General features: G+C 44.9%; 1 protein-coding gene across 4 annotated transcripts in view; it reads right to left on the bottom strand.

The window, feature by feature from the left end:
• LOC121279952 (L-fucose kinase) overlaps nt 1-27,994 on the bottom strand; it is a 392,301-nt gene that overhangs the window by 81,824 nt on the left and 282,483 nt on the right. For all 4 annotated transcript variants that reach the window (XM_041191553.1, XM_041191550.1, XM_041191552.1 and 1 more), the window contains 2 exons: nt 20,521-20,646; nt 19,722-19,794 (listed from right to left, as the gene is read on the bottom strand). In XM_041191553.1, the coding sequence (XP_041047487.1) occupies nt 19,722-19,794; nt 20,521-20,646 (199 nt within the window). The remainder of the gene's footprint in view (nt 1-19,721; nt 19,795-20,520; nt 20,647-27,994) is intronic.

The raw sequence follows: 27,994 nt of genomic DNA, 5'->3' as shown, positions 1-27,994 counted from the left end.
TTTGATTATCACAATAAAGAATTATCACCATCCATTGGATGTCAGGGTCAGATTTATCAAACAGTGTACAGATAGTGTCAGAGCAGGAGCATGTTGGTCACACGGCTGTCAGTCAGGCAGCAGGTTCCTTCTCCCTTGGTATCATCATGTTATTTATTGGCCCTTAATTGGTCAAAAATCATTGTTTGTCTTAATGATTTTCATTAACTAGTCAAACACTTTTCACAAGTGTTTACTTTAGATTCAACTTTCTCCTAGATAGAGTACCTGCAAATTGATGGAAAACTTTAACCTTAAGCTTGATCAATGGTTCTCTGGATATATTTGGAAGCAATGCATCTTCGTCTTTCAGCCTAATGGTGTTGCTGTTTGCAAGATGAATGCTGAAGACCTTTGTCTAACTCAGAGACAAATCTCCCAGTTAAAAAGCTTGCTGAATTATCAGAAAGTGTTGTAGGTGATAAACAGGCTAACTTGAATTCTCCTTCAAACTGGAAGCCAATCAACCATCTCTTGGGGGAGCTAAGACGGACTACATTGGGACTTTGGAGACAGCCAGACCATCACACAGCATCTTTCACTGAATGGAACTTATCAATCTTGGTAAACGAAAAGCAGAGCTGATTAAACAGTGCGCTGTTCTCCAGAGAATTAGATAGGGAATGGACATCATCAGCATCCTGATACAGCTTACTGAGCTGCATGTGATCAGGAGCTTTGAATTAGGTCCCAGGAAACCTTCAAACTGAGCGAGATTAAAGAGCAGAATTTGATTAGAAGGGCACCTTTATCAAATTGCTGCCTGTCATGAAAAAGCTGATAATGTACACAACTTAAAATGCTTCGTGTCACGTGTCTGAGTGAGAAGATTTACTGAAGGAAAAAAGACTGACGACAGTTTGTGCCTTCGATTCCACTTTCCCCTTCAAATTAGAGAGCTGAAAGTCTATGCTACTGTGATTGGAATCAAACAGACAGTGCAGAAAGTTGGGAAACACGGCTTCATCTAGGATGAACTCAAGTGTGGTACTGAGGAGAGTGGTGTCATCTTTCGGATGAGATGTTAAACCAAGCCTGTTTTGTCGGGTGGGAGTGAAAGATCCCCTAGCACTGTTTCAAAGAACCCTGGGCAATCTTTACCTCTTCATCACCATCACTAAAACTTATTATCTGGTCATTATTTTGTTGCAGTTCAAGGGATCTTACTGTGGGTGCACTGTTTCCTACATTATTTGTTTTTATCCATTCATGGGATGTGAGCATCACTGGTTAGACCAGCATTTATTGTCCATCCCTAGTTGTCCTTGAGAAGGTGGTGGTGAGCTGCCTTCTTGAACCACTGCAAGTCCATGTGGTGTAGGTACACCCACAGTGCTGTTAGGGACAGCATTCCAGGATTTTGACTCAGTGACAGCGAAGGAAATGTGTTATATTTCCAAGTCAGGATGGTGGGTGACTTGGAGGGGAACTTCCAGGTGATGGTGTCTCCATCTGTCAGCTGCCCTTGTCTTTCTAGATGGTAGTGGTCATGGGTTTGCAAGGCGCTGTCTAAGGAGGCTTGGTGAGTTCCTGCAGTGCATCGTGTAGATGGTACACACTGCTGCCACTGTGCGTCGTTGGTGGAGGGAGTGAATGTTTATGAATAGGGTGCCAATCAAGCAGGCTGCTTTGTCCTGGATGGCGTCGGGCTTCTTGAGTGTTGTTGGAGCTGCACTTATCTGGGCAAGTGGAAAGTGTTCCATCACACTCCTGGCTTGTGCCTTGTAGATGGCAAATAGGTTTTGGGGAGTCAGGAAGTGAGTTATGCGCTGCAGGATTCCTATCCTTAGATTCCTCGTTTAGTCAGAGTATTTGTATGGCTAGTCCAGTTCAGTTTCTGATCATTGGTAAGCCTCCAGGTAGTTGATAGTGAGGGATTCAATGATGGTAATGCCATTGAATGTCAAGGGGCGATGGATAGATTGACTTTTGTTGGAGATGGTTATGGCCTGGCACTTGTGTGGCGCGAATGTTACTTGCCACTTGTCAGCCTAAGCCTGAATAATGTCCAGGTCTTTCTGCATTTGGACATGGACTGCTTCAGTATCTGAGGTTTAACAGTCATTTTCTTTTTATTCTTTCATGGGATATGAGCATCGCTGGAATGCTTATTCCTATGCCTTTGAGAAGGTGATGGTGAGCCGCCTTCTTGAACTACTGTCACCCACAATGTTGTTAGGAAGGGAATTCCAGGATTTTGATCTGGTGACAGTGAAAGAACGGCGATGTATTTCCAAGTCAGGATGGTGAGTGTCTTGGAGGGGAACTACACTTCAAAACTACTTAATTGGCTGTAAAGCACCTTGGGATGTCCTGAGGTGGTGAAATGCGCTATATAAATGCAAGTCTTTCTTTTCGTTTTCTTCTTTTGAAGGAAGTTCTTGACAGTAGAAAGCTGCCGTGATGTCCTCTACATCCTGCTCTGGCCACAGGAGGTCCACCAGAGCCACCAATCTGACCTGGGAAGCAGTGGCAGTGACAGTCAGTGCCACCAGAGCACAGGGGATGTCAGCCATCCAGTGCAGGAAGGAGATGAATGATTTCATCCGTTCTGCCAGGGTAAGTCAACCATCTCATCACTTGCAACTCACACAGTTCCAAACCCTCACACATCCATAGGGATCTCACACCTTGAGGGACAACACCACTAACTCTCACACACACCCTCACAGTTCCATCAGGCTCATATCCTCTGGAGCTCGCGGTCTCATCCCATCCATGGCTCCACTCATCGCACAAACATTCCACACAGTGCCATGTGTCCTGCTCGCACTCTCTCCGTCTGTTTTCATGCAGGAGAAGTCTGCTCATAACAGGGAGAGGTCCCAGACCGGGGTGGAGTAGCCCACATTAGGCACCTCACTCACTTTGAGGACTGTGCCATCGCATTGACTGGTGAGAATGTGGATTATGCCTGCAGCGATGGTGAGGTTGGCAGCAACCATCCACCTGAGGGTCTTACACCACATCATCTCTCTCTGAACGCAACTGTGAGTGCTCTCCCGTTTTTGACTCTGCTGCCATGCAATAATTACCTCTCTTTTGGTTCACAGGGAGCTCTTCCAAATGACCAATGTCCTCAGCCAGCCAGTCCCTCAGCTCCATCCACATCCTCACCTCCAGCCAAGAGGACAACTCTTCTGCTGAAGAGCTGGAAATAAGCAGCCTGGAAGATCCATCACAGCGCTTACCCACACCCTCCACCCATGCAGAAACACAGACCTCGGTGGGCCCTAGATCTAGAACAGGCTCAGGTTCACAATTTGGTGGTCACTGCATGGACACATGTCCTCAGGAGGAGGCAGGTTTAGCCAAGCTCCCCAGCACTCGGTGGACTGCTGGGGAAGAAGCAAGTGTGAGGACCAAGGCAGATGACGAGCCTCTGAATTCAGCCTCCCATTGTGGAGAGTCAGCAGGAGGCTGGGAACATCACACAGAGTGTTGGAAGCTCTCAACAAAGTGACACACAAGTTGGAGGGGTGCATCCACCTACTCTCTGATGAAGTGTGTGTGCATGGAGGTCTCCAAGGAAAGGATGGCGGAAGCCACGGAGACCTTGCTCCAGCATAATGTGGAGATGCACACAGACCTGCACTCCGCTGTGGTAGCCATGGGTGAGTTCCCGCAGTGGTAAAGCAAGTGGAAATGGAGCACTTCGATGTCCTTTCAGGTGCTCCTTCCCCTGAAGGAGTCAGGCCGGGGCATTCGGGCACCCAGAGGGAGGAGGAGCGGCAACTGGACAGCCATGAGTCATCCATTCAGGAATCTCAGAGTCTGTCTGCCCTCTCTGAGTCCCCTTTGCCTGTGACCCCTCAACCTCATCTTCTGTCACTGCAGAGGGAGCAGCTGGCCCACAGGAGGACAGCCAAAGCAAGTCGGGACCCTCAAGGCCTTGGGTCTCCAGAGGACGCACATCTAAATCATCAGAGGCAATGGGGCCAACTATTGCACAAGCTGTCTCCATCTAAGCTGCAAATATCAGGGCAGCACCTAGAAGAAATGGTAGGCCTGGAAAAGTTAAGAAATTCTGATCACAAGTGGTTGCACAGGTGAACACAATTTGTATTCACTTTCACTGAATATTGAGTAATATCTTTCAGCTTCACTGACAGGCTTTGTGAGTCCTCCCGCTGCATACCATCCCAACTAGCAGTTCAGTTGCACACAGCCGGCGCATGAGTGATTCTGGAGGGAGAAATGTGTGTGAGAGTGTGAGTGAGTGAGTGAGTGAGTGAGTGAGTGAGTGAGTGAGTGTGTGTGTGTGTCAGGGCCTTTCGGAGCATCATGAAAGCACTCTCTCACGGACATGGAGGCTTCATCCGTCATACTCATCCCATTGTCCCAAGCATTTTGCTTTCAGTTGTCCATCTGAGCTGACCTGCATCTCTGCCCACCCAGTGATTGCACTCCCATGCAGCATCTGTGTCCGTCCAACACGAAGCTCCATTCATTTTCGATTTGAAAAAAATGGTCATAGTCAAGTTTTTCGTAAGCTTCCCCATCTTTTCACCTCCCACAAACACCCATGTCCCTTCCCCCATCATCGCTGACCCATCTGGCATCACCTTCCGCCACCTCCCCACCGTCGCCTACCAACCGGAACCCTTGTCTTTCTAGGATGTCCAGATGAACGTGCACATTCCCTACGTTCCTGAGAACCCCACCGCCACCCACAGTGACCTCCCCGGCCTCCTCCTTTCCTACCACTAGGGACCATGTCTGCCTCCAAGTCCTCACCACCCCTGCTGCCCCTTCTACCGCTACCACCGCACCCTCACACCCCAATCCTACTGGCTCCCTCTGCCCCTCTCATACTCCGATCACACGTACCCTCAGTTTGCTCCCCAGGAGGCAGTCATTGATTCCACAGGCCCCTGCCTAGCACCTTCACCTGGACATCCCCCATCCCCCCACCTTAATCCCTCTTCCCCCCGGACATCTTCCTCCCCACTCCCCGAACTCCCTCCTCCCCTTGGACAACTTCACCCCTCTGAACTCCCTCCTTCTCCCGGACAACATCCCCCCTCCGAACTCCCGCCCTTACATCTTTCTCCTCACCTGCTGCATTCTCCCCTGTTACATCCCCTCACCCCATACTCCATCCTCCCCGCTCCCAACCTCACCCCACCAAAAACCTTCATTCCTGCTCCTCCCAACATCACACACCCCACCCCGACACCTTCGTCCCCACCTCCCAACCTCACCCCATCCCCCCTCCCAACCTCACCCCCACTCAGAACACCTTTCTCTCCCAGTCACACCTAGAACTTGCCGATCATCTGTAGCGGCTCATGGTCAAGACTGTGATGTTCCAAAGCAGACTCAAATCACCAGTGGAGTCCTCCCACTTTCCATGAGCTGCTTCCCACGTGTTTCTCAGGGTCTGGTCGCTGTAGGGGCTCCAGCATCATCTTCTCCTTGGATGTTCACGATCTGAACAAGGCCCTAATAGTAAGTCCCTAATAGCACGTCACACTTGTCCAGATGTGTTCTGGGCTGGTGTGTTTTCCCACTGGCGTAATGATAAATTAGGAATGGGGGCACGATTCTGCTCGGGCCTTACTTTGCATCCCATTAACCAGACGAAATTGGGTTCATGCCGGCCTCCAGTGGGATTCATGTTCTGCCATGATGGACACCATCGGAAGGTCTCGCTGTGCTTTCACACAAGTGTGAAACCGATTTTTTGCCCCTCTTGTGGAATTATTTCCCCCTCACCCACCACGATGCCCGCCACCAACAGGACCGGATGATTCCACCCATAATATTTGCAAGCCGAATAAAGAGACTGGAATAGTCATTCTTAACAAGCACAACTATATTCACAAAATGCACACCGTTCTTCATGACAGATCCAAATTCATATCCATTGGACCCGCCGCCAAGCATGATTGCACTGCCCTGCTAAAAAGCAAATTACGAAAAAAAATTTTTAGTAACATGCGTAATTAACGAGCTATCTTGTGATGTATATGATAGTGAACCATGAGAGCAAATCCTATGTCCACTTTTGTACAGGCTGCCCAAGACAAACAAAAGTGATGTCCCATTTCACACTGTCTCATCTGTGACTGGTTTGCACAACATGAATTGACCAAATGGTTGAACAAATTGCTGCAGCCAGTTCTGAGTATTCCACATATGCAGTGATGGATTCCTTCACTTTTGCAAAGACTATATACGATCTGCATATCATCAGCAATTTCGTGTCTATGTGCTTGATCGACACTGTGAGCATATTCGCTAAAGTGCTGTTCAAGGAAGCCGTCATTATATCATGCAGCGTCATTATGTCATGACAATCTAGATGTGTCACCATGTTCTAAATTTGTATTCATCGAAGTTATGAACTTAGCAACTCGCACAGCTGAATTCAGCTTTAATGACACTATGTATGCCCAAATATATGGTGTTGCTACTCTCTAGGGCCAGTTCTCACTAACATTTCTGCCGGTTTGCAAGAGAAATGCATTTTTCATGAATGACCCATAGCATCCTACCATTCCTTGTATATTTCTGATACGTATATGATACGTTTGTTAAATCTGAATCTAGAGCTGCATGTAGGAATTTCTTTACACACCTTAATGAGCTCCATCCTGCACTCAAATTCACCTTTGAAATGGTGCAGTTTAATAAGCTCCCTTTCACCAACTTGCCAGCTGAGAAATCTGCTAATGGGTTTGTTACTACCCTGATCAAATCATTGTTGATTTTTTGTCGTGCACATTCATGAAGGGACTGAAGGCCAGCAATTTCTGACTTTTCGGCCCAGTCTACCTCATAATATATTGGAAAGTTAAGATAACTCAAAAAATTTGAGCAACAGGTAAAGCTAGCAGTTTCGCACTTCTACTGTGCACAAGTGGTGTTTTCCACTAACAGGATGTTGCTGTTAAGCCAAAAAGACAATTCTGCCTATCACACAAATGATTACTGTGGTATATGAATTTCAGTACCAGTGCGATGCCAGGTATGTACACTATATGTCTCAAAGACTGGCGGATCATATCAAAAAGCATGTCCATTCAGCAGTTCACGATAGGCAGAGTACTGACTGGGCCTTGTATCCAGGTAGAAATGCTAATTAGCTATCTTCCACAACCTCAAATCCATTCTACCTTGGAATTAAACAGACCACTTATAAAACCTGACAGTCCTAACGCCTTGTGAGACTTGGAGACTAACAGTCTACCCACAGTCGGCACAACTGCTCTTGCCATTGGACATCTTGCACCTTCTTATCACTAAATCAACCTGGGCCCCACTTTCCCCATAGCAACCAAGCAACTAAGCTTGTTGTCAGGCAGAATTTGGAGTAGGTCCCATTGACCCCTTCCACTACTCCATTTTACCTTAAATTAAAGAGACAGTCCCAAAAGATAACCATCTTATAAACTTTGCATTCGTAACAATATGTATGTGAAGCGTTGCAATCTACATGGCTATGGACCAAGAGCTGGAAAGTGGGATTAAGCTAGATGGGCTACTTGTTGGCCGGCGTTAACATGATGAGGTAAATGGCCTCCTTCCATGCTGTAAATTTCTATGATGCTTTCTATTATTGACGGCGAGCTGAGTGGCTTATAATTCCCAGGTTTTGTTCATCTCTGTTTTTGCATATAAGACGATATAGAAATTCTGGCTACTATATTCCCTGAACATTTTTAAACTGGAAGAAATTTAGGACAATTTCCTCTGCAACATGAAGGTACCAATCAGAAAAGAAAGTCGATGAATACTGATGGAAATGCAATTGGGCAAACGGAGAACAGAAACAACATAGTAAAGGGGCAATCCAGCAGCAAGGAAATATTTGCCATGTACTATATGATAACATTTATGATGCATCTGCAAGTTGGATGTAGAAGTAATATTTTTACTTCCACTCCTCCCAAAAAATTCCTTTCCACTGTCAGGGGGCTAAGACCTCATTCTATATTTTTATTAAATATATATATCATCCTGGTTAACCTATATATTTTTTTTAAAACTGGACAAAGGCTTAAACTGAAGGAAGCCATGATAAAGGAATTTCTGGCCTTCAGACCAGCAACCTTGTTATTTCTAAAGAGGCACTAATGTCCCTGTGACTGCATAGATCAAATCCCAAGGAATCGTACAAAGACTCTTATACATTTCTAAAACCAGTCCCCTGGCCAACAGAGATGATCCGTCTGTGAGGACAAAAGGACCCTAAAACCTCTGTTGAACTTATTAATAGCTGAAACAGCAACCATCTCAAAAATCCTGACCTTGTCCAAATCAAGTTGGAGAAATGGGAGTCATATAACATGACATCCCTGCGCTCACCCACCACAACACCCCCCCCCCCCCCAACGCCCCCCCACCACCCTGTAATATTGCCTGAAGACAACTGCTATTTTCCAGCTGGCAGGTAGCAGCAGGAAAAGGCTCAGTCCAGGTTTTTGAATACCTGGCTCTCCACTTACACTGCTTTCTACTGGAATTTCTGAACTTCACTACCAGCACCAAAAGACTAATTCATCTCTATGCGCTTATCCCATCAGGGTAGTCATCTCTATGGAAAAGTGGATTACCCAGCATCCGTCTTCAACCTGCCGGCTCTGAAAGAATACACCATTGGACTTCTGACCTGGACGCGCATGAAACAATAATTCTTATCTTCTCTGTGGTCTTTGCCCTGTACCTCTTTCTTTCCTTTATCCCTCTTTTATTGTATGAATATACTGGTGGCTACGTAGCAACACTCACTCCCACGTTTTGAGTGTGTGTAATATAAACTAACCCTTTTAGTTCATCCTGGCTCCAGTTTGCTGTGGGAATGTTAATTGAGAATTGGATCACGCTAAAACTGAGGGGTTGGAAAATACGCCACCACATATAAAGGGGGAAAATCAAAAAACAATTTGCTGTTTACAGATGGGTGGTGAGAGGAGAAATCAGGGCTGCCTAAATTAAACCCCTCCTGTCTGTAACATTACTCAACATTGAAAGGACAGATTGTTGCTTCTCATATTTCCTCAGGTAGCAGCAGCACAGAAATACCCCACAAAAGTGTATGTTCTTCAGCATGTGTATTATGCAAGGACAGAATCCAGTTTCACTACTGCCAAATAGCCTTCCAACACAATCCATATTCACACATGAAGGACCTTATGATGGGAGAGGTACTGGAGCATGTGCTACTTGGGCCTCTGGTACCCCCATCCTATCTCTGTAACCTCCATCATTCTTACAACTCTCCAAGAATTTTCAGTTTTTCCCAATTCTGGCGTCTTGTCCATCCCCCATTCCTTTTGTCCCACCATTATTAGCTGTGTCTTTAGTTGGCTGGGCCCTAATCTCTGGAATTTCTTCACTGAACTTCTCGGCCTCTCCATCTCACTCTCCTCCATTAAGATATTTCTTAAACCTGTCCTAATGTCATGTTCTTTGGTTTGGTGTTAATTTTTATCTGATTGGACTCCTGTAAATATTTTGCGATATTTTACTAGATAAAGGCGCTTTATAAAAGCAAACTGTTGTTGTTATTGAAGTAAAGTACGTCAGTGTGTGTGATAACAGCATGGAGAGGTGAGCATTTTTCCACATAAGCTTTCCAGACATGTAAATACATGTGCCATTCCTATTTGTACACAGAGAGGAATCTGCTTTTAAACGTTTATTAATAATCATGGAGGTTGTTCCACGTCCATTCTGCACATCTGCTCCTCGCACTATTAAGCACAACTTTACAATCCTTCACAGGGCTACTGAAATATTTAATGAGCACTGGCAAATCATTTTTGTTCAGCATTGCTACTCCACAGGAGAGGAATCTGAATGAATTAGACTATTTTTTGATTTAAAAGCCACAGACTTTTAAACATTTTGAAAGATGTTAAACAAGTGGTAACACACTATTGCCTCAGTCAGAACATTGTGAGGAGAAAACCTAGGCTAACATTCATTGTGCAATTTTGAGAGTGTGCTGCATAGTCGGAGGTGCCGACTTTCGGATGACACGTTAAACAGTGGCCCCATTTGGACTCTCAGTTGGATGTAAAAGATTCCATGGCAGTATTGGAAGACAAGCAGGGGAGTGAATTATCCCTGGTGTCCTAGTTAATATATATCCCTCAATCAACGTAATTAAAAAAACAAATTATTTGGGCAGTCATGATTTCAATGCCTTTTATGGGACCTTGATGCATGCATGCAGTAAATGTTTCCTACATTGCAATGGTGTCTGCACTTTAAAAGTACTTCATTGATTGTAAAGTGCTTAGGGTATCCTGAGGTCTTCAAAGATGCTAAAGGCTATGGACTAACAGTTGGAAAATAGGATTAGGCTGGGTGGCTACTTGTCGGCTGGTACGGCCGACCAGCCTCTGGGCTGTTCTCAGAGATGCACATTGAGATAAACATCAATTGCAGCTGGAGGATCATCAACTCGGTGAAAGATGTACTTTGGTCTGCCCAAAGCTTGCTGGTTTTCCAAGAGTTAACCTTGACCAAGTGTTGTGGACTGGCACATTTCAAGATCCAGGACTCCAGGACTACATGCCGAGGGATGCGTTAAAACTTGGGGCAACTGCTGCAGAGGTACAATGGGAAAAGTTGCTGTCTAAGGCCTTTCAGCTACAGTGCACTGAGGGGTTGGAAAATTTGTATAACCCATTGGGCTGTTTTCCCGACATTGAGTGTACTTTGTGAATATCAAGAGTATTGAACTTGTATTGAGGCACCTCAGAGAGGAACATGCTGTATGAAAGAAAGTTGAATTCTATTGCACTTTGTAATGTTTCAATTTGGAACGTTTTTGCCCTCAGGCTGTATGTCTGACAGGGAATATACATTGTAAATAGAATGTATAGAGGCACCTAGGACTGGAACATACTGTATGGAGACAAATTGAATCTTATTGCACTTTCTGTAATTTTCAAGTTAATTTTTGGGGGAAAATGGCTACTTTTTGGCTGGTGTGGGCATGATGGGCCAAATGGCCTCCTTCTGTGCTGTGAATTCCAATGATTCAAGGAAGAAATGCAAGATCTTTCCGCAAATAGCTTTAAGTTCTTAAAATTACTGAAAAGATAAAATTCTTATGATTGGGTTGGTATCCACATAATAGCAATCACAGGGTACTGGAGAACTGCCGGGGAATTGCCTTCTGCTGTAGCACTCAGTTGGTTTGGTGAGGATATATTCACTGGAAATATAGAAGAGCGCCTTTGGCTTTGTTGGTAGCATTCCATCCGAGACAGAAGGTGCAGGGTTCAAACCCTGCTCCAGACAGTTCCAACAAGTGGAGACTGGAACTCTGGCTCAGAATTCTGGGTTGACATTTAGAAGGATACTCATGTCTGCTGGGTGTTGATGTCTCCCACCTCACTGAATCGATTGTGGGGGCCTTATTCAATGTAAAACGAGACAAAGCTATAGGTAAAAATAATTACAAATTCTCTAATTGTTTCAGAGATAAATACACCAGATACTCTGTTATAGAGCAATAGAAGATGTATCTAACCCAGAATATTACTGACCACGTTCCATTCCAAGTTTCTGCTGAGGTTGTAAAGTCCCTACTGGCTGCTACAAAGTTAGTTACACCATAGAATGAGCATTCAGCGTTGGTGTGGTGGCCCTTGTGCTTTGGAGAAAAGCCTGTATTTTCAATTGGGAAGGTCCCTTAAAGTTTAAAGTGAAACTAAGATAATTCTGGCAATGTGCCCTTAGACTTCTAAGAAGTACTCTAGTGATCTAGGTTGTTATGCAGCTAAGAATAAGATAAGTAGACTGTTATAAAAACAAAAAAACAGCGGATGCTGGAAATCCAAAACAAAAACAGAATTACCTAGAAAAACTCAGCAGGTCTGGCAGCATCGGCGGAGAAGAAAAGAGTTGACGTTTCGAGTACTCATGACCCTTCGAAAGAACCTGAGTTCGAGTCCAAGAAAGAGTTGAAATATAAGCTGGTTTAAGGTGTGTAGGGGGGGCAGAGAGAGAGTGAGAGAGAGAAGTGGAGGGGGGGGTGTGGTTGTAGGGACAAACAAGCAATGATAGAAGCAGATCATCAAAAGATGTCAACAACAATAGAACAAAAGAACACATAGGTGTTAAAGTTGGTGATATTATCTAAATGAATGTGCTAATTAAGAATGGATGGTAGGGCACTCAAGGTATAGCTCTAGTAGGGGTGGGAAGAGCATAAAAGATTTTAAGATATTTAAAAATAATGGAAATAGGTGGGAAAAGAAAAATCTATATAATTTATTGGAAAAAAAAGGAAGGGGGAAACAGAAAGGGGGTGGGGATGGGGGAGGGAGCTCACGACCTAAAGTTGTTGAATTCAATATTCAGTCCGGAAGGCTGTAAAGTGCCTAGTCGGAAGATGAGGTGTTGTTCCTCCAGTTTGCGTTGGGCTTCACTGGAACAATGCAGCAAGCCAAGGACAGACATGTGGGCAAGAGAGCAGGGTGGAGTGTTAAAATGGCAAGCGACAGGGAGGTTTGGGTCATTCTTGCGGACAGACTGCAGGTGTTCTGCAAAGCGGTCGCCCAGTTTACGTTTGGTCTCTCCAATGTAGAGGAGACCACATTGGGAGCAACGAATGCAGTAGACTAAGTTGGGGGAAATGCAAGTGAAAAGCTGCTTCACTTGAAAGGAGTGTTTGGGCCCTTGGACAGTGAGGAGAGAGGAAGTGAAGGGGCAGGTATTGCATCTTTTGTGTGGGCATGGGGTGGTGCCATAGGAGGGGGTTGAGGAGTAGGGGGTGATGGAGGAGTGGACCAGGGTGTCCCGGAGGGAGCGATACCTACGGAATGCCGATAGTGGGGGTGAAGGGAAGATGCGTTTGGTGGTGGCATCATGCTGGAGTTGGCGGAAATGGCGGAGGATGATCCTTTGAATGCGGAGGCTGCTGGGGTGATAGGTGAGGACAAGGGGGACCCTATCATGTTTCTGGGAGGGAGAAGGCGTGAGGGCGGATGCGTGGGAGATGGGCCGGACACGGTTGAGGGCCCTGTCAAAGACCGTGGGTGGAAAACCTCGGTTAAGAAAGGAGGACATGTCAGAGGAACTGGTTTTGAAGGTGGCATCATCGGAACAGATGCGACGGAGGCGAAAGAACTGAGAGAATGGGATGGAGTCCTTACAGGAAGCGGGGTGTAAGGAGCTGTAGTCGAGGTAGCTGTGGGAGTCGGTGGGTTTGTAATGGATATTGGTGGACAGTCTATCACCAGAGATTGAGACAGAGAGGTCAAGGAAGGGAAGGGAAGTGTCAGAGATGGACCACGTGAAAATGATGGAGGGGTGGAGATTGGAAGCAAAATTAATAAATTTTTCCAAGTCCCGACGAGAGCATGAAGTGGCACCGAAGTAATCATCGATGTACCGGAGAAAGAGTTGTGGAGGGGGGCCGGAGTAGGACTGGAACAAGGAATGTTCCACATACCCCATAAAGAGACAGGCATAGCTGGGGCCCATGCGGGTACCCATAGCCACACCTTTTATTTGGAGGAAGTGAGAGGAGCTGAAGGAGAAATTGTTCAGCGTGAGAACAAGTTCAACCAGACGGAGGAGAGTAGTGGTGGATGGGGATTGTTCCGGCCTCTGTTCGAGGAAGAAGCTAAGGGCCCTCAGACCATCCTGGTGGGGGATGGAGGTGTAGAGGGATTGGACGTCCATGGTGAAGAGGAAGCGGTTGGGGCCAGGGAACTGGAAATTGTTGATGTGACGTAAGGAGTCAGAGGAATCACGGATGTAGGTGGGAAGGGACTGGACAAGGGGAGAGAGAAGGGAGTCAAGATAACGAGAAATGAGTTCTGAGGGGCAGGAGCAAGCTGAGACGATCGGTCTAACGGGGCAGTTCTGTTTGTGGATTTTGGGTAGGAGATAGAAGCGGACCGTCCGAGGTTGGGCGACTATCAGGTTGGAAGCTGTGGGAGGAAGATCCCCAGAGGAGATGAGGTCAGTGACAGTCCTGGAAACAATGGCTTGATGTTCAGTGGTGGGGTCATGGTCCAGGGAGAGGTAGGAGGAGGTGTCTGCGAGTTGACGCTCAGCCTCCGCGAGGTAGAGGTCAGTGCGCCAGACAACAACAGCACCACCCTTGTCAGTGGGTTTGATGACAATGTCAGGGTTGGACCTGAGAGAATGGAGTGCAGTAAGTTCAGAGAGAGACAGGTTAGAATGGGTGAGAGGAGCAGAGAAATTGAGACGACTAATGTCGCGCCGACATTTCTCAATGAAAAGATCAAGAGAAGGTAAGAATCCAGAGGGAGGGGTCCAGGTGGAGGGAGAATATTGGAGATGGGTAAAAGGATCCGTTGAACTGGGAGAGGACTCCTGCCCAAAGAAGTGAGCCCGGAGACGAAGACGGCGGAAGAAGAGTTCAGCATCATGCCGAGCCCGAAATTAATTGAGGTGAGGGCGTAAGGGTATGAAACTAAGTCCTTTGCTGAGCACTGAATGTTCAGCATCGGAGAGGGGAAGGTCAGGGGGTATAGTGAATACATGGCTGGGGTTGGGATTGGAAGATGGGGTGGGGACGGAGGGACGGGCAGGGGTGGAGGGTCCTAGATGGATGTTGGTGTCGATGAGTTGTTGGAGCTTGCGTTCCTTAGCACTTGAGAGAAAGAGAAAAAGTTTCTTGTTGAGGCGTTGGATGAGCCGAAGAATAAAATGAAACTGGGGGCACGCGCAGCTTTGAAAAAGGGTACGGCGGTGCTGCTGGAGGGAGAGGTTCATATGGCGGCGCATGGCACTGAGTGTGGATTTCAGAATGTGACGGGAACAGCAGTCCGAGAAATGTTTTATGTCCCGGAGATACCTGTAATCCTGGGTGGGTTCGAAACATGAGGGGTGGAATTTCAGTCGAAATCCACGTGGGGTAAGTCGGAGACGGAGACAGTCATTGAGAAAGGAGATATGGCTGTGAAAGCGGGTTTTAGTAAACACCTTGTCAAACACCAGGAGGGAAATGGAAAGCAATGAAGGTGAGCAAGGCAAAAGAGAGGAACGGAAATCTTGTCGCAGAAAAGAACAGAACTTCTTCAAGGAGGTAGGCATTTCTTGAAGAGCAGTGGCTTCTCCGCCGATGCTGCCAGACCTGCTGAGTTTTTCCAGGTAATTCTGTTTTTGTTTTGGATTTCCAGCATCCGCAGTTTTTTTGTCTTTATCTCTGTGTTTAATTGACTGCCACTGCTCTTCAAGAAATGCCTACCTCCTTGAAGAAGTTCTGTTCTTTTCTGCGACAAGATTTCCGTTCCTCTCTTTTGCCTTGCTCACCTTCATTGCTTTCCATTTCCCTCCTGGTGTTTGACAAGGTGTTTACTAAAACCCGCTTTCACAGCCATATCTCCTTTCTCAGTGACTGTCTCCGTCTCCGACTTACCCCACGTGGATTTCAACTGAAATTCCACCCCTCATGTTTCGACGCCACCCAGGATTACAGGTATCTCCGGGACATAAAACGTTTCTCGGATTGCTGTTCCCGTCACATTCTGAAATCCACACTCAGTGCCATGCGCCGCCATATGACCACACTCGACCTCTCCCTCCAGCAGCACCGCCGTACCCTTTTTCAAAGCTGCGCGTGCACCCAGTTTCATTTTATTCTTCGGCTCATCCGAAGTCTCAACAAGAAACTTTTTCTCTTTCTCTCAAGTGCTAAGGAACGCAAGCTCCAACAACTCATCGACACCAATACCCATCTAGGACCCTCCACCCCTGCCCGTCCCTCCGTCCCCATCCCATCTTCCAATCCCAACCCCAGCCATGTATTCACTATACCCCCTGACCTTCCCCTCTCTGATGCTGAACGTTCAGTGCTCAGCAAAGGACTTAGTTTCATACCCTTACGCCCTCACCTCAATTAATTTCGGGCTCGGCATGATGCTGAACTCTTCTTCCGCCGTCTTCGTCTCCGGGCTCACTTCTTTGGGCAGGAGTCCTCTCCCAGTTCAACGGATTCTTTTACCCATCTCCAATATTCTCCCTCCACCTGGACCCCTCCCTCTGGATTCTTACCTTCTCTTGATCTTTTCATTGAGAAATGTCGGCGCGACATTAGTCGTCTCAATTTCTCTGCTCCTCTCACCCATTCTAACCTGTCTCTCTCTGAACTTACTGCACTCCATTCTCTCAGGTCCAACCCTGACATTGTCATCAAACCCACTGACAAGGGTGGTGCTGTTGTTGTCTGGCGCACTGACCTCTACCTCGCGGAGGCTGAGCGTCAACTCGCAGACACTTCCTCCTACCTCTCCCTGGACCATGACCCCACCACTGAACATCAAGCCATTGTTTCCAGGACTGTCACTGACCTCATCTCCTCTGGGGATCTTCCTCCCACAGCTTCCAACCTGATAGTCGCCCAACCTCGGACGGACCGCTTCTATCTCCTACCCAAAATCCACAAACAGAACTGCCCCGTTAGACCGATCGTTTCAGCTTGCTCCTGCCCCACAGAACTCATTTCTTGTTATCTTGATTCCCTTCTCTCTCCCCTTGTCCAGTCCCTTCCCACCTACATCCGTGATTCCTCTGACACCTTACGTCACATCAACAATTTCCAGTTCCCTGGCCCCAACCGCTTCCTCTTCACCATGGACGTCCAATCCCTCTACACCTCCATCCCCCACCAGGATGGTCTGAGGGCCCTTAGCTTCTTCCTCGAACAGAGGCCGGAACAATCCCCATCCACCACTACTCTCCTCCGTCTGGCTGAACTTGTTCTCACGCTGAACAATTTCTCCTTCAACTCCTCTCACTTCCTCCAAATAAAAGGTGTGGCTATGGGTACCTGCATGGGCCCCAGCTATGCCTGTCTCTTTATGGGGTATGTGGAACATTCCTTGTTCCAGTCCTACTCCGGCCCCCTTCCACAACTCTTTCTCCGGTACATCGATGATTACTTCGGTGCCGCTTCATGCTCTCGTCGGGACTTGGAAAAATTTATTAATTTTGCTTCCAATCTCCACCCCTCCATCATTTTCACATGGTCCATCTCTGACACTTCCCTTCCCTTCCTTGACCTCTCTGTCTCAATCTCTGGTGATAGACTGTCCACCAATATCCATTACAAACCCACCGACTCCCACAGCTACCTCGACTACAGCTCCTCACACCCCGCTTCCTGTAAGGACTCCATCCCATTCTCTCAGTTCCTTCGCCTCCGTCGCATCTGTTCCGATGATGCTACCTTCAAAAACAGTTCCTCTGACATGTCCTCCTTCTTCCTTAACCGAGGTTTTCCACCCACGGTCGTTGACAGGGCCCTCAACCGTGTCCGGCCCATCTCCCACGCATCCGCCCTCACGCCTTCTCCTCCCTCCCAGAAACATGATAGGGTCCCCCTTGTCCTCACTTATCACCCCAGCAGCCTCCGCATTCAAAGGATCATCCTCCGCCATTTCCGCCAACTCCAGCATGATGCCACCAGCAAACACATCTTCCCTTCACCCCCCCTATCGGCATTCCGTAGGGATCGCTCCCTCCGGGACACCCTGGTCCACTCCTCCATCACCCCCTACTCCTCAACCCCCTCCTATGGCACCACCCCATGCCCACGCAAAAGATGCAACACCTGCCCCTTCATTTCCTCTCTCCTCACCGTCCATGGGCCCAAACACTCCTTTCAAGTGAAGCAGCATTTCACTTGCATTTCCCCCAACTTAGTCTACTGCATTCGTTGCTCCCAATGTGGTCTCCTCTACATTGGAGAGACCAAACGTAAACTGGGCGACCGCTTTGCAGAACACCTGCAGTCTGTCCGCAAGAATGACCCAAACCTCCCTGTCGCTTGCCATTTTAACACTCCACCCTGCTCTCTTGCCCACATGTCTGTCCTTGGCTTGCTGCATTGTTCCAGTGAAGCCCAACGCAAACTGGAGGAACAACGCCTCATCTTCCGACTAGGCACTTTACAGCCTTCCGGACTGAATATTGAATTCAACAACTTTAGGTCGTGAGCGCCCTCCCCCATCCCCACCCCCTTTCTGTTTCCCCCTTCCTTTTTTTTCCAATAAATTATATAGATTTTTCTTTTCCCACCTATTTCCATTATTTTTAAATATCTTAAAATCTTTTATGCTCTCCCCACCCCCACTAGAGCTATACCTTGAGTGCCCTACCATCCATTCTTAATTAGCACGTTCGTTTAGATAATATCACCAACTTTAACACCTATGTGTTCTTTTGTTCTATTGTTGTTGACACCTTTTGATGATCTGCTTCTATCATTGCTTGTTTGTCCCTACAACCACACCCCCCCCCTCCACTTCTCTCTCTCGCTCTCTCTCTCTGCCCCCCCCCACACACCTTAAACCAGCTTATATTTCAACTCTTTCTTGGACTCGAACTCAAGTTCTGTCGAAGGGTCATGAGTACTCGAAACGTCAACTCTTTTCTTCTCCGCCGATGCTGCCAGACCTGCTGAGTTTTTCCAGGTAATTCTGTTTTTGTTAAGTAGACTGTTAATTGGATATAGGTTTACAGCTCGTATCAAAACACAAACAGACAGATATCTTGGTGTAGAACAGAACCTGCAGTTGAGGGGAACAGAGAATGCATCTTTTACAAAGAGCTGTGTGTGTAATAGAGTAAAAAAGACAAAAAGATGAAGACAGGGAGAGCAGAAATTGTTTATTGGCTAAGACTATTGCTGCTGTTTCAGATTTTCCAGAGCCAACCAGGTCACTTAAAAGTGTAGAAGGGAGTCTCTGGAGTTTCTGTGCCTCAAGACTGTTGTGAAACTAGCTAAGGCGGTTCTACCAATGTTGACCATATTTGGGAACTTTGGGTAGAATAAGGCTGCTGGCAAAAGCAATTTGAGGGCTGAATCGATTGAGCGGGTATGCAAGCGATCCTACATACCAGAAGCAGGGTTAGAGAACATTGGAACTACTTGCTGTGCCAAGTGTGCAGGGATTGACAGGTGCTTGTGGTCCTGTAAGACATACCTGTGTTGGATCAACTAATTGAAGTGAAATTTACCTTTTCATTTGAAGTATCATTTGCTTGTTAACTAATGTTTGAATTATGTGGCTTTTGGTTTGTTTGTTACTGTAAAAGTTTTAAAGAGTAAAATCTTGTCCTTCAGTAATTTCTTTTGGCGTGGTGGGGGAATTCCTTTTAAAAAGTTATCAGTCTTTTCGGGGATCGTAACAATAGCCTGGTAAGACTGTCAAACTAGCTGGAGAATCCTTCCACTGGTTTACACGATCCTCCAAAGTATGCTATAAAAACAAAATGACCAAATAGATTTTCTGAACTCCACACAGCTGGATCTCAGGCCCCTATTCAATGTAAAACGAGGCAAAGCTATAGGTAAAAATAATTACAAATTCTCTAATTATTTCAGAGATAAATACACCAGATACCCTGTTATAGAGCAATAGAAGATGTATCTAACCCAGAATATTACTGACCACGTTCCAGTCCTAGTTTCTGCTGAGGTTAGCTGGTGTTGGAGAAGGGAAATCTAACCAACATTTCCATTCTCACTGAGCCCTGCATGCTCTGTAAAGACAGCAGCTGTGGTACACTCAAGATAAAATATACATCCAATACATACAGCTTAAGCTCACAGGCAGAGAATATGTTGGGTGAGTGTGCCAATGGTGTGTATAAAGCCACACCCATGTGATCCTTTACACTGCAAAATGCTGCAATTACTTGTGTTCCCTTTCTACAATACCTTTGAGGCACATTACCTGGGTAGGAGGGGACAGTCAGGATCATATCCGTGCTGCAGACCCACACGCCTGGTGTACAGCCTGGTCCCAACTGTAAAACGCAAAAACAGAAAAGACTCATCAGTGATGCATTTCATATTCTACCTCACAACATCCTTTGTCTTTGTACATGATCTGGACAAATGTGATGTAATGTGATCCCTTGCAACAAACCTGTGGGACATCTTCCTTAACTTACTGACCTACATTGGCTCCCTGTCCAGCAACACCTTGAATTTAAAATTCTCATCCTTGTTTTCAAATCTTTCCATTCGGTCTCACCCCTTTCTATCTCTGTAACCTCCTCCTGTCCTACAACCCTCCAACATCTCTGCCCTCCTCCAATTCTGGCCTTTTCTGCATTCCCCATTTTAATTGTACCACAATTGCCAAATACCCAGTCCCTAAGCTTGGAAATTCCCGCTCTAAATCTCCCCATGCTTTTGGCCATCTATCTAATAACTCTATGTTGCTCTGCATCAAATTTTACTTAATTGTGCTCCAATGAAGTGCCTTGGGTTGTTTTACATCAAAGATACTCTCAGTACAAAATGTTGTCACTGAAGTCAATTCCTTGTAGGTACAAACTCTGTCTTACAATGGTGGCATAATTGGAAGGAAAAATTAGACTGCAATAGATCAGAATTCTAGCATAATGTACATGTTTCATTGCAGCTGGATAGCCTCTTGGCTGTGGGATTCCAACCAGTGATTCGATCCAAAAGTGAATGACCTGACTCTTCCCCACGTCTATGGAGGTCACTCATGAATAACTGACCTTGTATGTCATGTTGTGCAGCAGAACATCGATGTTGCAAACAAGGGCCTCTGCTTTGCTGTCTGGATTTTCCATTGGCAGGCAGGTAAATGAACGGCCACAGTCATCAAAGGGAAAGTCTCGACCCTATGCATGACAACAGGGAAGAAAATAAACTTTTTATAACATTTATATCTTACTGTCTCCTGGAAAGCACTAGCTGTGGGCATAATCCCCACAGATGCAGGGACATTTCAATTTCTTATCCAAGCGGTCAGTCTTCATTTGTGACTCTCAACATGGGCAGAGGCAGTGTTAGGAAGTAGGGCACAAGCCAAACAAGAACAGAGGCAGAGGTGGGCAGATGCAGGAGTGAGGACATAGATGGGGCTTGATGCAAGGCATGGACAAGGTGCAGGAGTAGGGCATAGATGGGGACTGAAACAGAAGGCAGTGGTGGAAGCAAGGACATGGACAAGGGCAGGTGTAGTCCATGGATGGCAGCATGGAGAGGGGCAGGGGTACAGGTGAGGGTACAGCCAGAGGAAAAAGTAGGGCCAAAAGATAGAAGTGGTATTAATGGCAGAATGGGTTGATGTCAGTGACAGGGGCAGGGCACGCATGAATATAGGTGTAGGGCAGAGACAGAGGTCAGGGAAACGGGCAGGAGCAGTTTGGGAGAGGGTCGGGGCAAGGATGGGGCCAGAAGGCAGTGTCAGAGGCAGGGGAGAGAGCACCAGAGGCTGATTTGGTTTTCCACTTTCCACCGGTCACTGCAGGATAATGACCAGGAACAGGAATTCTGGTAGACTCTTCCCCTTCCCTCAGTGTAGCGGAAACCAACTGTGATAACTCTACCCCAAAGGATATAAGCTAGCCCAGTAGAGACCAAGGACCTTCTGTGCTATATGGTGCCAGCTGTAGCTCAATGGTAGTATTTCCAAATCAGAGTCAGAAGGTCATAGGTTCAAATCCCACTCCAGAAGCAGGAGCACAAAATCTATGCTGAGACCTCAGTGCTGAGGGAGTGCTGCACTGTCAGAGCTGCAATCTTTCAGATGCAACATTAGACTGAAGCCCTGCCTACTCAGGTAGACATAAAAAAATTCCAGTGGCACCATTCGAAAAACAGGGGAGTTTTCTTGATATCCAGGCAACATTTATCTCTCAACCAACATCACTGAAGCATTTTCATTCATCCCATGGCAGTTTGTGGAAGCTTGCAGTGCACAAAATGGCTGCCACATTTCCCTACATTACAAAAGTGTCAGCATTTCAAAAGTATTTATCTGACGCTAAAGCGCTTTGGGACATCCTGAGATTTTGAAAGGCCCAATATGAAAGCATATTATTTCTTATGGTCCAGTACTATATGGTAGCATCTTTATCCACTTAGCCACTGGCAGACTTTAATTTAAATTTAATTTAAACAACTTTAATGAGCTTTCAGAGTGAAACGATTCCACAGTAATGAAAAAGAAAATTGCTGATTCTGATGGTCATGTGGAACACTGAGCACTCATTGTCCTGAGTGATTGGGCTGCTTCTGATTAACTGAGCCAATAACTGACTACAGCTGTTGATGCAGTAGTTTGGAGTTTGCTGACTCTCACAAGGAGCACATTTAACAGAGTCACTTTATTAAACTGGGTAGCTGCCAAACAGAAATATCCATTGCTCAGCATTAATGAGACATGTACTCGACATTTACTGCATAGTGGCCAATGTAAAATATCAGTCTCTCAAATGAGTTTATTGAAATGTTTAAAAAGTCTGTCCAAAAGGAGTAAGACAAGTGTCAAATGAATAAGAGGAAGCTTATTAGTAAACTACATTTCTTGCTTCCCAATATCTCAGTGGGTAAGCGTATCATGTGCTGTGACACCTGAGTCATACAGACCAGGGCAGACCCCAGTTTCTATCCATGCCACACAGCATGGCAGTAGGAGGGTACTCCAATTGGCCTCAGCACTCGGAAGCAGAGAGGGGAACAAAGCTGCATTTGCTGCCAATGCTGTACATGTGCAGCTGTATGCGCGGCCACCATCTTTATAGGGGGCAATGTACAGCAGGGTGCATTGATGGTCGCCATCTTTATAGGGGGAAATGTGTGACATGAACCCAGCTTGCTTACTTTCAAGAACTATGTACCATGCATCGAAGTAAAGTGGCTGTCAGTAATTTGTAAGATCATATTTAGTTATGCAATGTCATTAATTCACTGATCCTTCTTAAACTGAAGAGATTTGAGAATGTGACAGAACATTTAGATGTTTTAAGGCAGGATACTGCCCTTCGCTAAATGAATTAGTGAGTTCAGTGCAACTGTTTTCTTTCCTGTCTTGGCTGAATGTTTCGGATCACTGAATATTTAGCAATATATGCTCACAGTGCTTATAAATTGCAAGACAACAAAAATCATTAAAGTGAGTTGAAAGTTCTGGATTGTCCCTGTCACTCCTTGTAAAATACTGTAACATTTTCTACAAGTGTCAATAAAATGCTTGTGAGCTAAATATTCCAAGCAACCTGCCGATTAAGTGATGTGTGGGATCCATGGAATCCACAAACAAAGGGCATATTGCAATAATTGAATTAGAAAGCAAAATGAGTTGTGCTGGGTAAACTGATGTGTGCATGTCATTGGGTTTCTGCTCATGTGGACCAGTGCATGCACGCAGATGGGTTTCAGCGGCCATCCTGCACAGCCATTTACATTGGAAGGAGACACAGAGTGTTATGAGACAGCAGTTTGGTAAAGCCGAATTATTTAAAAATCCCAGAGAAACTTTAAACAACTGTCATAACCTATATTTTTAAGTGGTAGGTTTGAGATGCAACTCTAAATTCAGGAATCAGGCCACTAGTTCTATAAAGGATTTATATCAAAATACATGAGACATTTATTAATTTACACAAGTTAAATATATACACATGGCTACAACTTACTACCATCATAACTTTTAACAAATTCCTAAACTAATCTCCATTAAGGCAATAGCGACCCATAGACTTAACCAGGCACCAGGCTAAGCATATGCACCTTACGAATTCAAAATGAGGTTCCTTTCACTTTGGTTCCTGTGGAGACAGTTGGAGGTTAACAGCTGCTTTGATCTTAAATTGCCTTTGCCCCGCACACACAAAACAACTATCCTTATACCTAGCGCAGCTCACTGAATGTAAATTCTTATTGTATCAGCAGCCTCTTCTGACAATAAAACACCTTTCACGGTACCAATTTTATTACTAATATAAACATATTGCTTGGACTGCTAGCCCCACATCTTGGATGCTTTATTCAAAAAATTCAAATGCATTCTACCTCTCTTACATCTCTAAACTAGTACACATCAAAACACCCAGACTAGCTGGCTTTAATCCAATTAAATCCACAGACTAAACTTGTATTTTAAAAGAAAAATATTTTCCAATAATATTATCTATATAAATAGCTTCATGACACAGAGGAGGAAAACCACCAACCTAGATTCCCAATGCTAATTGCTCTACTACTGGGAGATGGGTACAACATGGGAGAAGTTTCCCTAAGGTGAATTTCCTGTTAACCCCGGAAATATTAGCACATAATCTAGATCGACGCTCTAGTGCAGCACTGAGGGAGCGCTACCGTGTCTGAGATGTCCTTTTTTGGGTGAGGCATTAAACCAAGGCACTGCCTACCCTCTCAGGTGGACATCAAAGATCCTTTTGCATTATTCATGAGTCACTATTATGACACAAAGAGGCCATTCGGCCCATTAAGTCAATAATGGCTCTTTCTGGAGCAATCCAATTAGTCCCATTCCCCTATTCTATATACGTAGAACTGCAAGTTTATTCCTCTAAAGAGTCTATCCAACTTCTTTGTGAGACCAGTGATTGCTCCACTTCCATCATATTCAAGGACAAGCTGGGATGTGCTCTCCAGTGTAGTGTCCAATATTTATTCCTTAATCAACATCAGTAAAAACATTATCTGGTCATTATCACATTGCTGTTTGTGGGACCTTGTTATGCACAAATTGGCTGCCATGTTTCCTGTATTACAACAGTGACTTTGCTTCAAAAGTACTTATTTGACTGTAAAACACTTTGGGATGTCCTGAAAGTAGTTATATAAAAGCAAGATCTTTCTTTCTGTCTTTAACATTCATTGCTTGGAGTCCACAATCTAAGGATAACGACTGGAATGAGTAACTTTCAAAAGGAAATTGGATAAATACTTGAAAAGGAAATATTTGCAGGGCCAAAGAGAAAGAGCAGAGGAGTATAAAAGAGCTGTTCCAATTATTCAAAGACCTGGCAGAGGCACGGTGGACTGAATAGCCTCCTTCTCCCTGTAAGATTTTGTGATTCTATGTCACAGTAACCACAGGTTGAGCACTGAGTGGGAATGTCTGGGTAAACAGCCTGGGATTTTAAAATGAATGGATAGAAAATCAGTCTGTTTGGCCATGAATTTCCTGCAAAACACTCGCTTTTAAGTACTGCTCCTCAAAGGCAAAGCAGAGTTATCCTTCTCTTTGTAATTACAGAACTGTTTCCAAGAATAGATAATGCACTGGGGCTGTTTTCCCCCATGAACTAATATTTCTAATGGTTCAAATAAGGTTTGCAACATAATAAAACATGATAAATTTAGCTAAGTTATCTTTGCATAGCTTCATTAATTTTTGTACTTAAAAGTCTCAGCCTTTCCCAGAAGCATAAGCTTGATCTTGAAAAATGTGTTTGGAGTTTATTAATTGAAGGTAGATCCTGCAATTTGATCATGTTCAGTATTCCCAATGTTGTGAGGTGCAGCAGCATCATTTAATCAGTCAATTGATATTAAGGGTTGCACTTTACATTCAGTGGCAAATGAACCATGCAGTCGTTCATTAAAATTACACAAAACCATAGACTTTCTTTGGGATTTTGCACCGCAAGTTCCTGATAACTACTAAAAGCACAGCACTTTCTACAGTGCATCTGGGACCTGTGTGAGCAGACCAAGTAGCTGTGCATCTTCTTAGCTAATCACATTGAACAATTGTTAATGAGTAGTTCAGGGTTTGAACTGGGAGGTGTCAGATAGGAAAAAGAAAAGAAAGACTTGCTTTTATGTAGCATCTTTCATGACCACCAAACATCTCAAAGCATCTTACAGCCAATGAAGTATTTTTTGAAATGTAGTCACTGTTGTAATGTAGGAAAAGTGGCAGTCAATTTATGCACAGCAAGCTCCCACAAACAGCAATGTGATAACAACAAGATCTGCTTTTGCAGTGTTGACTGAGGGACACCTATTGGCCAGGGCACTGGAGATAACTCCTTTACTTCGAAATAGTGCCATGGGATCTCTTATGTCCACCTGAGAGGATGGGCAGGGCTTTGGTTTAACGTCTCATTGAAAAGTCAGTACTCCCACAGTATTGCACTGGAGCGTCATTCTTTATCTTTGGGCTCTAGTTCAAGAGTGGGACTAGAACTTGGAACCTGTGACTCAGGAGTGAGATTGTTACCAACTAAGTCATGGCTGAAACTATAATAGTGATTTCAGTGTCAAATCAAGTAAAGAATGTGAAATAAAGAGAGAGAAAGAATCATTAGATTAAAGCAGAGATAAAGGAGGCAAAATAAAAAATAATTAAACTTTTTAATTTTTAAAATCTCCTACAATAATTAAAATCTGAAAGAATGAGACTCCACATGTGTAAAAGTTAATTTTCAGGGAGGTTGTTTGGTGGTAAATAAGACTTACAGACCATTAAGAATACTTACACTGGAATGGTCAAGTCCTAAAATTTTCCAGTGAGTTTAGTTCATATATATTAGGTAAGTACAGCAAGTTCACATCAATGTATTTGAATGGGGAGTCTCTGCGTGAGATGTCATTATCACACTGAGGAGCATGCATCTTGGACAATAGTTTCTTGATTTCCACGCTTAATTGCACATGTGCAGTCACTGGAAGTTGCTTTCTGATTTCAACATAATTAATGGTGAGTGATGTTAACCCCAATCACTGTTTGTACCACAATATCTGGCCCAATGCTTCACATCAATGTCCAACAAGGTCAAAATGGAAAACCAAAGCTAAACAACTAATTTCAAATGCTTTATTAAAAGTGTATTTCTGTGAGTGAGTGAGAGTGGTTTGCTTCTAAATGTTTAAGTATTCGCTTTTATTTCAGAAAGATGTCAAGCGGGGAGGCAGAAAGGGAAGGGTACAGAGAAATCTCCATCTAAAGAGCGAGAAGGAGACAGGCAGATGGAGAGAAAAGTAATGTCTTTCCTCATAATAATTTGAGTTATTTTCTTTTCCCTACATAATGAGCCAATAAATCAAATTTTGAAAATTTCTCTGGCAAATGGAAAGGTTTTACTATGTTTTGTGAATACATACATAGAAAATGGAAGCAATCTAATTAGTAATGGATACATGTGTGGGAGAGACAGAGCGAGCGCGAGAGCAAGAGCAAGAGCAAGCATGAGGGAGAGCAAGAGCGAGAAAGAGAGATCAAGAGAGAGTGTGTGAGTGGGTATATGTGTATGTGTGTATATGTGTGTGTGCCTGTGTGAGTAAGACGTAGTAAGATAAAGGACTGTGTGTCCAGAGGCTAACCACAAACACTGAATTCAATGTCTGTAACAATCTCTTAGAAACATATAAACTAATAGGGAAGATGGTGGCGTAATGGTAATGTCACTGGAGTATTAATCCAGAGCCCAAGGTTAATGCTCTGAGGACATGGGTTCAAGTCCCACCACAGCAGCTGATGGAATCTGAATTCAGTTATAAATCTGGAATATAAAGCTAGTCTCAGTAATGATGACAATGAAACTATCATTGATTGTTGTAAAAATCCATCTGGTTCACTAATGCCCTTGAGGGAAGGAAATCTGCCATCCTTTCCTGGTCTGGCCTACATGTGACTCCAGACCCACAGCAATGTGGTTGGCTCTTAACTGCCCTCTGAAATGACCCAGCAAGGTCAGTTCAAGCAACACCCCCATCTCATGAAAGAAAACAAAAATTGCTGACAGACTCAATAAGTTTCTTTTTCATGCTACACAACTTTATTGTTGACAAGTCCCAGAAATCCACCACACATTTCACCCCACAATTTTTTGCCAACCCCCAGGTTCCACTTTGACATTGCAGGAGAAAACAGGATTCTTCAAGCAGTGCTACCAAAGCCCAGGATCACCCCCAGTGCTGCGAACCCCATTGCCCTCCCCAGTTATGCAAAATGCCAGATAATTATTTCCAACTGATATGAGATAAAAATTAAACACATTGATCTAGGAGTATATCTATAAATGTAATTATAATCTTACACCTGCACAGGCTTCCTGTTTACAAATCCTTACATTATGCTGTGCTTTATCATGCTTCTCTGTCAATAGTTCCCATTGTAAATTCTCTAAACCCATTTATAATGAGAATTGCCGATGTGAATGTGCCACCCTGTAATTACAACATCTCATCAGAGGGGACGCTGTAATA

The sequence above is a fragment of the Carcharodon carcharias genome, chromosome 7 (genome assembly GCF_017639515.1).
Source record: "Carcharodon carcharias isolate sCarCar2 chromosome 7, sCarCar2.pri, whole genome shotgun sequence".
Taxonomy (NCBI): Eukaryota; Metazoa; Chordata; class Chondrichthyes; order Lamniformes; family Lamnidae; genus Carcharodon; species Carcharodon carcharias.
This window is presented reverse-complemented; position numbering and strand designations above follow the sequence as displayed.